At 45.7% G+C, this 12061-nt stretch overlaps 1 protein-coding gene across 1 annotated transcript in view; it reads right to left on the reverse strand.

Annotated features, from left to right (window-relative positions):
• Positions 1–1707: 1707 nt before the first annotated feature.
• Positions 1708–12061, reverse strand: part of SCARA3 (scavenger receptor class A member 3) — a 37900-nt gene continuing 27546 nt past the window's right edge. Inside the window, exons 5-6 of the mRNA XM_089528698.1 lie at positions 8538–9581; positions 1708–5946 (exon numbers count right to left, since the gene is read on the reverse strand). Coding sequence (XP_089384824.1) covers positions 5507–5946; positions 8538–9581 — 1484 coding nt within the window. The 3' untranslated portion in view covers positions 1708–5506. The remainder of the gene's footprint in view (positions 5947–8537; positions 9582–12061) is intronic.

A 12061-nucleotide genomic window follows, 5' to 3' on the forward strand; every position in this document is an offset into this window, starting at 1 on the left:
ACTCTATGGTCAATGTTTGCTAGAGGTTGACCATAGAGTTGGGTTGGAGGACCTAGAGATTTCTAGAGAAAACACATCACTAGGCATTTTAAAGTCCTCCAGCGTCATTCCAGGCTCATCTTCTACCAGATGTTTACCATAGAGTCATGTGGGAGGACTTACAGATTCCTAGAGCGAACACTTCTCTAGTCATTTTCAGGTCCGCCAGCATGATCCTATGGTCAGCTTCCACCAGAAGTTGACCACAGAGTTGCACAGGAGGACCTAGAGATTCCTAGAGAGGTGTTCTCTAAGGTAAAATAATAGGGGTCCTGCACCCCTAAACCCCAGCCAAGGCGAAGGCGCACTGTCCTTCCTGATTGTCTTCCCTGGACATCACAAACCAGGGGATTCAAACTGCAAGACAAATCCTTATTGCTGTTTTGAAAACCTGGCAACCCAAGCTAGAGATGTTTGGTGTGGCGCTGAGAAGGTGTGTCTTAACATCATGGTTGGTGTTGTGGGATGCATTTGCGGAGCTTCACAATTGGACTTCACATTTCTTGTAAAGCCATCAGCTATATGTAATATACAGCTTGATATATACAGTGCGCCCGTGCCATACGCACTATACGCAGCTTCAAGCTTACGCTGAAGCTGTGCAATGAGTAAACAAATGGCACACATTGTTTACAATGGGGTGCAAGCATATGCAGATTTCCCCTTACGTGGGAGGATCCAGAATAGATCCCCCGCATAAGGGAAGGCCCCACTGTACAGTCATCCCTCCATATATGCAAAGGTTAGGTGCAAAGGATATGGGAAATTTGGAGTATGGAAACATTGCAAATAACCCTTCCCCCCACAAAAGGGCCTGCGCGGGTCCTCTCCGGACCCCTGGTTGATCCAAGCATGGCAGGGGTCCAGAGGGGACTTGTGGGGGTCTTCCTCCACCCCTGCCATGCCTGGATCACCCCATCTGGGCATTGGAGGGGAGCTAGAAGGGGCCGCACAAGCTCGCTCCTGACCCCTCTGAAGCCTGGATCAACTGTTCCAAGCAAGGGAGGGGTCAGGAGAAACCTCGCGAAAACCCAAATCCACAAATTCAAATTTCAGGACTTAGGAGGGACGACTGTAATGTCTATGTAATGTGCAGAGATCCTACATGGCACAGTGGTTTGAGCACTGGACTGCGATTCTGGAGACCAGGGTTTGATTCCCGGCTTGGTCATGAAACCCACTGGGTGACCTTGGGCAAGTCACAGACTCTCAGCCTCAAGGGAAGGCAATAGCAAACCACCTCTGAACAAATCTTGCCAAGAAAACCCCATGATAGGTTTGCCTTAGGATCACCATAGGCCAACTTGAGGGCCCACACAACAACAAACGTGATATGCCCAGGATAGGCAGCGTTGCATAGTGGTTTGAGCGTTGAACAAGGACTGGAGAGCAAAGTCTGAATCCCCATTCAGCCATGGAAACCCATCGGATGGCCTTGGGTAAGTAACATACTCTCAAACTCCGAAAACAGCACAATAAGTCCCCTTTAGGGTCACCAGATATTGGAAACAACTGGAAGGTACACAAGAACAACATGCCCAGACCATATTTGTATCCCATGTACTTCCTTTCCCATTGATTTCTTTTTTCTTTCTCTTATTCTTTTCTCTTTCTTTTCTTTGTGTCCATACTTTAAAATGAGAAAACCCGCTGGGAATGGTCCAGACTCATCGTTTTCCTTCTTTATTTTTCTTTCTTTAAAGGGCTACATGGAAAATATGGATATGTACACGTCTTTTTTTTAACCTAGGAAAATATATGCATTTTAAAAATGGACCCAACAGTAAAGCCATCATGCAAATCATGTGCTGATTGCGCAACTGTATCGTAACAGGAGAGATCTGCAGCTTTAGGCTTGTTCTCTGGTTTTGCTAAACCTGTCCAGGAAATCAAGGTGGTTAATCCAGGCCTATACATTCATATCTTTACCGGTTTGGATATATACATGTTTATATCATACACAGAGGAGAGGTTTGCAAAAGTGGAAGGGGAACTGATGATGCAAAAACCAGCTGCATCATGGAAGGGATGCCCAGTAGTCACACACACCAATGTCCATGGGCACAGGCACAACAACACAATTGCACAACAAGAAGCGCAGCGGCTGACTCTGGGGAAACTACTCACTTTTCCATCAGGTATTCTTGGGAAGGAAAAGCAAAGAAACAAGATGCATCTCACAGAAAACATGATGCATCCGCCATTTGGGAGAGTGTGCGGTGCAATCGGGATGCAAAGTTCACGTGAAAATAGAAACCAGTTTGTCTTCCTTCCTCCTTTTTACGCTGTAAGAAACTAACACAGCTACTTCCTTGAATTCTTCACAAGGGTTGCATCTGCGCTGCAGAAATAATGCAGTTTGGCACCACTTTAACTGTCATGGCTCCATCCTGTGGAATCCTGGGATTTCTAGTTTGTTGTGGCAGCAGAGCTCTCATACAGAGAAGGCTAAATATATCACAAGTTACAAATCCTATGATTCCATAGCATTGCACCATCGCAGTTAAAGCGGTGTCAGAACTGCATTATTTCTGAAGTGCAGATTAGACCCGAGAAGAAGAAGGCTGCACATGTACTGCAGAAACAGTGCCATTTGGAACGGCTTTAACTGTCATGGCTCAGTGCTGTGTAATTCTGGGATTTGTAGTTGTGTGATATCTCTAGCCTATGGATTTGTAGTCTACTGTGGCACCAGAGTTCTCTGCTAGAGAAGGCTAAATATCTCACACAATTACAGATCCCAGAATTCCACAGCATTGAGCCATGGCAGTTAAAGCAGTTCCTTCCACGCGGCACTATTTTTGCAGTGGAGATGCAGCCTAAGGAGTTTATCACACTGGAAAAAGAAACGGGATATTAGCACTATGCTCCCACCAATATCCTGTAAATACCACCACGCAGCAACAAAACACCTTTCACTCCACGTCGCATGAAACGGGATAATAGTGCTATACTCCAGCAATATCCCCTGAATATTGTGCAGTAATGAATACAGTGGCTAAAAAGCAGTGTGATTTTGCCGCTTTATTCATGGGATAATTGCACAATAATGACGTCGTGTGAAAAACATGGCGTTATTGTGCGATATTCATGGGATATTGCTGGAGTAAAGCTCTAATATCCCGTTTCTTTTCCAGTGTGATAAACTCTTGAAGTTTCTTCTTGAAGAAAGCAATGAGTAATTATAGCAATTTTCTTCCCGCTGCAAGAAAAACTGTGCAGATTTTCCCTATTTGCAATTCAGAACTTATTTGGTCACCTTGCAGAGAAAACGGTGTTTTCTGCATAAGGAGCATGATACTTTTATTGGAAAGAAAATACTGCTTCTGCATAGAAATATTATTTCCTCTGCAGAACAGCTTTTTTCCTGTTCCAAATGTGCAGTTTTCCATTTGAAACAACCACATGCGAACTTTGTGCAAGGGAAGTCCCAGACTGCAAAGCGTCTTGTCAACCCAGGAGTCTTCTCAACAAGAATCTCACCACTCAGAAAACACGTTTTTCAGCATTTTAAAAAATATATATTCTTGCCATTCCTTAGGTGAAACATCTGGATGGCTATATGTCCAAATATACGTCCAAAGATGTGTGAATCTTAGCCACTTGTATCCTCCTCAGTTAGTGCCGCTGTGGCTACAAACACACCCCTGACTCTTTTTCATCCCAGGGATAACCAGGGAGTCATTATCTCCTCCTATAAATTCACTGTCAGCTTTTTTCTACTTCGGGGATCCTGCCCAGATGTCATGACAGATTGTTCAGCCTCTAAGAGGCTATCTTTGGGGCTGTCCAGACGCTCCTTCTTCAGCCAGATCAGGGACACAGCAACCACATGCCGCTTCCCTGATTCAGCCTTTCCAGGGTGTGAAAAAGAGACACAAACATGGCTCCTTTTTGCACCCTGGAAAGGGCATGACAGCCGCAACACCACAGCTATATGGCACTCCTTCGGTTCTGCATCATATGGGCGCAGCACCGGAGAAGCACCATGATGCTGCATTCTGTGTGCAGTGGGTGCGTGGCGTCACGGCGCCCTGGGAGGCAGAGTTGGGACATGCGCCAGGTGGATGCGACGCCCCGACTCCACCCCCAGGCCGGCCTTAATGGCCGGTCTGAAGAGCCCCTTAGAGTGGTTTCTCAGCATGTCTACATTTTCCTCCCATTTTAAAAGTTGTAATATTTCTCTTTAGGTTCAGTTGCCAAGCACTTAGAGCAGTGATGGTGAACCTTTTCAAGGCCAAGTGCCAAACCCCACTTATTTATTGCAAAGTGCCATGTCCCTCTGGCTTTCTAGTAACAAGCTCTGGCAAGCTCTGTGCTGGGATGATGGCACATGTGCCCATATAGAGGGCTCTGAGTGCCACCTCTGGCACTTGTGCCATAGGTTTGCCATCACTGACTTAGAGGTTCAACTCTGTGTGCATTAAACTCTGTCTGCATTTTGAGCTCTTCCCCTGTTGCATTTGGCCCCCATCCACCCCTGGAAAACAGCTCTCAAGAAATTATCTGATGCTGAGCCCGGCCCTCGGACTGAGACAGGGTCCTCACCCTTGCTTTAAGTACATATGTGCACACTCTCTGAAGCATGCACTGGTACAAATGTTGCTTTTCCTCTCAAGATCTCCTTACAACTGTTTCGTTGTCCTTGCTCCTGTGCAGCAAAGGAGTCTCCAAAAGTGCAGGGCGGCATGGATGATCCAGGCGGTGGTTGCATCAAAGGTACTTGCAAAAAGATGGCCAGTGCTTGCAAAAAGATGGTGGGCAAGATTGGTGGAGATAGCAGCTGCAATGCTTTGCCTTGACATTTCCCCCAGTGCAGAAAATTCAGTGGCTTGCAGCAATTTCCCAAAATGCCTCTAAAAAGTCATTCAGATGTTGGTTTTTTTCAGCACAACAATGTGAATCATCTCACTCACACATTCTGGGTTTGTTATTCACACTATGGAACAACACCAATGCGCATCTCTGCAAGTTCGGTTGCTCACACGTGCAAGTGTTCGAATAAAGATGGAGTCAACAATGTGAATGCATTTGGAAGCCCTTTTTTTGGTACAAAGCGTTTTATCCTGGGTCTATTTGCATCAGTTATTCACACTACCAGCAATGCAGATCTATTTTAAAAACTTGGGAGGAAAGCCTGATATTGATTATCCCGGATTAAGTGGGGGGTTTTGGCAGCCTCCCCCCCAAAAAAACTTAATTGTGTGCATTTGGGATGCATGTGAAGAATGGAGATTTGACCTGGGTTCATCCTGGATTCACAGTGTGAATGACCCCTTAACTGCTGGAAACGGCCTTTGAAAGCACAGACTAAATAAGGGCAGGATCCAGGCCGGGGCGGCTGGTGGTGGCTGGTTTCGGCTTCTCCTACTGGAGTAAAACAGGAGTAGCGGTCCAAGAGCTCAGTTGCTCCTTTGTCTATCTCATCCGTCCACCGCCGTCTTTGGGAAGAGAAGGCAGGGGAGGTTCACATTCCTGGTGGCCCTGGAGGGCCTGGTAACCCTGGCCGCCCTTGTATCCCAGGATCCCCTTTCGGCCCCATTGGCCCAATGAAGCCCGGTTTGCCTGGCTTTCCAGGGATGCCTGGTTTCCCTTGTGGCCCTGATGGTCCAGCTGGCCCTGGTGCCCCCTCAGGCCCCTGGGGTCCCGGGTCTCCTTTCGGGCCAGCCTGCCCTTTGGCGCCAACTTGTCCAAAGCTCCCCTTGTTCCCTTTGAATCCAGTGAGGCCTTTTGAACCCACGGGGCCCCTCTCGCCTTGGGGTCCCGGGTCCCCCAAAGGCCCTTGAGACCCCTGTGGCCCCGGCGGACCCAAGCTTCCTGGGTCACCTTTCTGTCCTCTGCTTCCTGGTGGCCCCTTTATCCCAATGTCTCCGCGATAACCTCTGGGGCCCCTGGGGCCCGGAACACCTGCGGAGGAAGGAAAGAAAGAGGATCAATGACTAACCAAACACTGCGCAAAGAGATCTTGGCCCACGTGTGTTTCCTGGCCATTCTGGACCAGACAGGCAGATTAGGGCAAGGATTTTATTATTATTATTTTAAATTTGATGTCATTTTTACAGCGGATTCTTGGTATCTGCTGGGTCCATGGAATCATAGAATTGGAAGAGACCACGAGAGCCATCCAGTCCAACCCACTGCCATGAAGGAACTCACAAATAAAGCTTAGGGAGCTGGGGATGTTTAGCCTGGAGAAGAGAAGGTTAAGAGGTGATATGAGAGCCCTGTTTAAATATTTGAAGGAATATCATATTGAGGATGGAGCAAGCTTGTTTTCTGCTGCTCCAGAGAATAGGAGACAATGGAGCAATGGATGCAAAAGAGAGTCTGCCTCAACATTAGGAGGAACTTCCTGACACTAAGAACTGTTTGACAGTAGGAGACCCTGCCTTTGAGTCTCCTTCTTTGGAGGTCTCTAAACAGAGGCTGGATGGCCATTTTGATTGAGAGTTCCTGCACGGCAGAAGGGGGGTTGGACTGGATCAGGGCCCTTGTAGTCTCTTCCAATGCTACGATTCTATGAATTCCATAGCATGGAGCCATGGCAGTTCAAGTGCAGTCAAACTGGATCATTTCTGCAGTGTGAATGCATCTGAAAGGGAACAGCAGCTCAACACATTAAACTTTTTAAATATGTTAGGAGTTGCTGGTGAAGCTGGCTTATCTCCTTTCCTTCCCAGAAGCTCCAAAACTGGATTATCCCTTTTGTGCCTGTACTCTGATGTATAGCTTTATTTATTCCTCTTGCCATGGAAAAAGCATGCAATGCCCAGCAAGATGGCACAGTCCTGCCCCATCCGTGGGTCCCACCTCGGACCTTGGTCCCATTGATATGCCAACCTAAGTCAACTCAGGATTGCATCCAAGCCGATGGGGCACTGAGACGGAGACAATGGTCCAAAGTTGGAACTGATCAAGACAACAAAGTGTTAGCCTAAACCAAAAGCAAAACAGTACAACAAACAGAAAAGTCTCAGAAAAAAGTGTTCAGAGTAAACCATAAAATAGTTTTAATGTCTAAAATACTGATGATGCAGAGACAAAGAATGCACTTACATCAAAATAAGCAGCATATAAATAGAACAATACACTGTGCAAAAATGCATAAAAGACAATGAGTATCTAAACTTCCAAAATGCATTAAAAGTAAAAAGTATCAAAACATCCAAAGGTGTTTCAACAACAGTCTTCCTCAGAGGTAAAGCAAAGCTAAAAATGGGAATATAGTAGAGTTAGTATATATGTAATTCACATATAGACACAGAATATTGTAAAATAACAATCAGACAAATGTACCTGCAGTAGCAACAAAACAATTATCCTATTGCTAAAAAATCATCCAGTGTAAGTAAGTCGGATGGAGCAGACTTTATACTTGTTACTTTTAATGCATTTTGGAAGTTTAGATACTCCTTGTCTTTATGCAGCGTATTGCCGTGTTAAATAGTGCATTGCCCTGTTTATACGCTGCTTCTTTTGATGGAAGGGAGTCCTTTTGTCATTGCATCATCAGGATATTTTAGACACAAACACACACAAAATAGAATAACCATTTACTTTTTACATCGTTGTCATTGCTTATAATAACTTCCCATCCAGTTTCGTCAGCGATTCTCGTAACATTTTGTTCCTCCATCATTCCCCTTTTCTCGTGTAATTAAATATTAAATATTAATTTTGTTTTCAGTCTTTTAATCATTTATTTGTTTGTTTATTTCTTTATATCTTCCATTTCCTTTCTTAACTCTTCCCACTCTTTTTTTTATCATGATTACCATCAGTCTATAGGCCTCTTTTAATATTATTTTCTTTTAAACTTGTCCATTTTTCCAACCAGCTTCCCTTTAAACAGGCCTCCCTTCTTTCATCCTGGGGAGAAGTGACCAGTGCGGTGTCCAGTGGGGCTCTGTCCTGGGCCCAGTGTTATTCAACATCTTTATCAATGACTCAGATGAAAGAATGGGGGACATATTTATCAAATTTGCAGATGACACCAAATTAGGAGGAATAGCTAATACCCCAGAGGAGATGAACAAAATTCAGGAAAGCAATGTCAGTGACCAGTGGGCTTCCAAAGGATGGGCATGACACAACCAGGGTGCCACAACACAGAAGGCCCCATTCCACAACTTCACACAGTGGTCTCAATCTAACATTCCCATAACATAGCATAAATATCCGCATGTGGAAATACACTTCATAAGCACTGTGCAACCCTCATGAAGAATAGCAATGTTTTGCAACACATGACAATGACTGGGTGTCATTACACAATTCACAATGCAGAACCACGGTGCAAATTATAAGATGCAAAACTGCAATGCATAGGATGCAAAGACACAATACATATTGCACAATGTGGAACCACAGTGCAAAGTGTAGGATGCATAGCCACAGGGCAAAGCAGGATACACACCCTGTATGGCTTTTGTCTGCATCTGGACACTTCCCTTGGGGAAATTTTACTCTGGGATCACCATCTTTCTACTGTTCCTTACCTCTTAAGATGGTGATGTTCCGGAGGATCTCTCCATGCCGGACGTCGATGACTTTCATCTCTTCCATGACCATGGAGAGGTTGCGGATGTCAAAGTCCAAGCGGGCGTTGAGGAGGCTGAAACGTTCCCGCAGGAGGTCCGTGGTGCTCAGCATGAGGCTGACTGACTTGTTCAGGTAGTAGAGCTCCTCGGCGTGAGTGTGGAAGCCCAGGGTGCAGGAGAGCCGCACATCGTCCAAGTACTTGAGCATGCTGTGGACGTGGCTGTCGGTGGCATTGATGTTGGTGAAGATGGTGCTGATCTCGATCTCGTGGGAGGCCATGCGGCCTTCCAACGTCTCAAAGCGCTCTGCTGTCCGGTTCTGTGTGTACCGGCTGTGGTACTGGAAGTCATGCATGTTCTCCTCATGGTCGTCCAGGAAGGAGGAGATGTTGTCTAGCTGCAACTGTAAGCTCATCACCTGGAGGGCCAGGTCATGCATCCCCTCCGAGTTCTGGCCGATCCGTTGCGAGGCGATGCTCAAGCCGGTCTGGATGCTCTTAACCAGCTCGCCTGTCTTGGAAGAGGTGGCCCTCAAGGTGCCAAAGAGCCGGGTGTAGTCCTGCCACTCGGCCACAATCTTCTGGAGGGTCAGTGTCTCCTCGTTGGTCTTCCTCTGAATGACGTGGACCCAGTCGGAGGTCTGCGCGACAGTGAAGTTCATCTGCTGGATGGCCCCTTCGACGTCATAGCGCTCCTGGGAGAGTTCCTTCAAGGAGGTGCCAAGCTCCGAGGTGGTGGCTTGCCAGCCCCTCACCTGGGCCAGGAAGAGGCCCAAACTCTGGTTGACCTGCTGGATGGCAGAGAAGCAGGCGTCCACCTCGTCGGTGAGCTTGTTACTGGAGGAGGTCAGCTGTCGATGGGTTTGCCCAGCTCGGTCCAGCAACACCTCTTGGGCCAAGAGCTTCTTCTGAATCTCCTCCAGCTCCGCTTGCAGTTTGCTGATGCCTTGCCCTATCCGTCCGGTGTCATGGCAGAGGGAACAGTTGCCCACTGATTTCTGATCTGGATGGGGCACAGAGAGAAAGCCAGGTCAGAAGGGAGTAAAAGATGCCCAAACACATAACAACAACAACAACAACAACAACACAGTGGTCCCTCCATATTCTACTTCTATAAACCGATATATAGATATATAATAATAAATATCCATTATCTTGAATGTTCATAACAAATACAGTTGGTCTTCCGTTTTAGCGGGGATCTGTTCCGGATCCCTCCGCAAAAATGGAGGCTCGCGCAAATTCAAGCCTCATAGGCTGGAATAGGGCATGCCCCGGAGCATGTGGCACAGGCACATGTGTCAGGTGCGCGCATCATTGGAAATAGTGGAGGTCGCCCCTCTGCTGATATTTGAGGGCGTGGATCCCAGATCTGGCAGTTAGGAGTGGCAACTGTATATTCATAATTCATGTACAGGACAGCCAGTAAATGCATATATAAACAATACAAAATATAGCAAATTGTATACTCAAGTTACATCCATGTTTACTATTACATACCGTCCGCCCTCTATAGACATAGATTCTTTATCTGTAGCCTCAAACATCCACAGTTTCAAAGTATTTTAATATACACTTGTCCCTCCACATTTGTGGCTTGGACTTTTGTGGATCTGATTATTTATGGATTTTATCAATATGTTCTCTCTAGGAAAATCTAGGTCTTCCTGCGCAACTCTATGGTCAACTTTAACCAAAAGTCGCACTGGAGGACCTAGAGATTCCTAGACAGGTGTTGTCTCAGATAAAAACATAGCGTTTTTGTTATTTGCGTTTTCCCCCCATTCGTGGGGGTCCTGTGCCCCGAACCCTAGTGAATTTGGAGGGGCAAGTGTATACAGTAGACCTTCCACATTTGCTGGGCTTAAGGGCACAGGACCCCCATGAATGGGGAAAAACTGCTACTTTTTTGACCTGGAACATCTTTCTAGGAATGAACACATTTGACCATAGAATCATGCCGAAGGACTTACAAATGCCTAGAGGAGTGTTTTCTCTTAGGTCCTCCAGCGCAACTCTATGGTCAACATCCAGCAGAATTTCTCTGGAGGACCTAGCAATTCCTAGAGAGAACACAGTAATCAAATCCACAAGTAATCAAATCTGCAAAAGTCAAAGCCGCAGTAGTGGAAGGCCAACTGTATATATAAATGACAGAAAAGCAAACCCTGATTTTGCCATTTTATTTATGGGGCCACATTTTACTATGGCATTGTATGGGACTTGAGCATCCATGGATTTTGGTATTCACAGGGATCTGGGAGTCTGGAACCAAATTCCAGCAGATAATAAACAAACAAACAAACAAACAAATATTATTTATCTTCCACCTCTCCCTACGGATTGAGTCAGGTTACAGTAACACAATTAATACAATAAAGTGCATAATAAAAACAAGCCCACAATACGTAATCCTCTATCCCTCCACCATAAGCAAAACAATAACAATAAAAATACAGATTAAAATAGTTGAAACCGGTGAACTGGAGAGAGTACCAAGGGCACCCACTCTATGTATTGGTTTTTAGAATTTTAAATGTTTAAATGGGGATCTGTCATTCATAAGGTCACCATATAAGTCAAAGGTGACTTGACAGCCATTAACAACAACTGCAATCTGGGAAATGTGCAACTGCATTCTATTCATAGCTCTGCCTCTGAATCCACTCACCTCTGAGTCAACACGCTTAGGACTGCACTGGTCAGCCATTTCATTAAAAGCCTCCTCTCTTCTTTATTTTGTGACCATGCGTCAGAGATGGGCTGATCGCTTGCAGATGCTCCTAAAACCAGCCTGCCCTCGGATGCTGAGTGAACCAAATCTGACCACACTTTTGCTGACTGGCAGCAAACGTTTGCGCTTCCTCCCCATTTGCTTGTCGCAGGCAGGAATTAATCCCATGCTTCATGCTTCCCTTTGGCCGCCCCCTCAACCCAATAAATAACCTTTTTGCTTATTTCATACAATCACAGAATCGTAGAGTTGGAAGAGACCCCAAGAAGGGCCCTGATGCAGTCCAACCCCTTTCTGCCATGCAGGAACTCTCAATCAAAGCACCCCCAACAGAAGGCCATCCAGCCTCTGTTTAAAAACCTCCAAGGAAGGAGACTCCACCAATTGCCAATTAATCAGCTATATAACCAATGATCAGCCTTTTACAAAATAGGACTAACAACATATTTGTTCACCTGCTTATTGAAAATATGTTACAAATCTGCATCCTCCCCTCCTTATCCACGTATTTTTTATCCATGGATTCAAGCATCCACGACTTGAAAATATTCCAAAAAAGTATAAATTCCAAATAGCAAACCTTGATTTTCTATTTTATATAAGGGGCACCATTTTGGTCTGCCATTATATTTAATGGGGCTTGAGCATCCACGGATTTTGTTATCCATAGGGAATCCTGGAACCTGGAACCAAACCACAGCAGATAACAAGGACCCACTGTATAAACCAGCTTTCACACACTACACCAG

Source organism: Sceloporus occidentalis, unplaced genomic scaffold (genome assembly GCF_023333645.1).
Source record: "Sceloporus occidentalis isolate IW3139 unplaced genomic scaffold, rSceOcc1.0.p SCAF_6, whole genome shotgun sequence".
Lineage (NCBI taxonomy): Eukaryota > Metazoa > Chordata > Lepidosauria > Squamata > Phrynosomatidae > Sceloporus > Sceloporus occidentalis.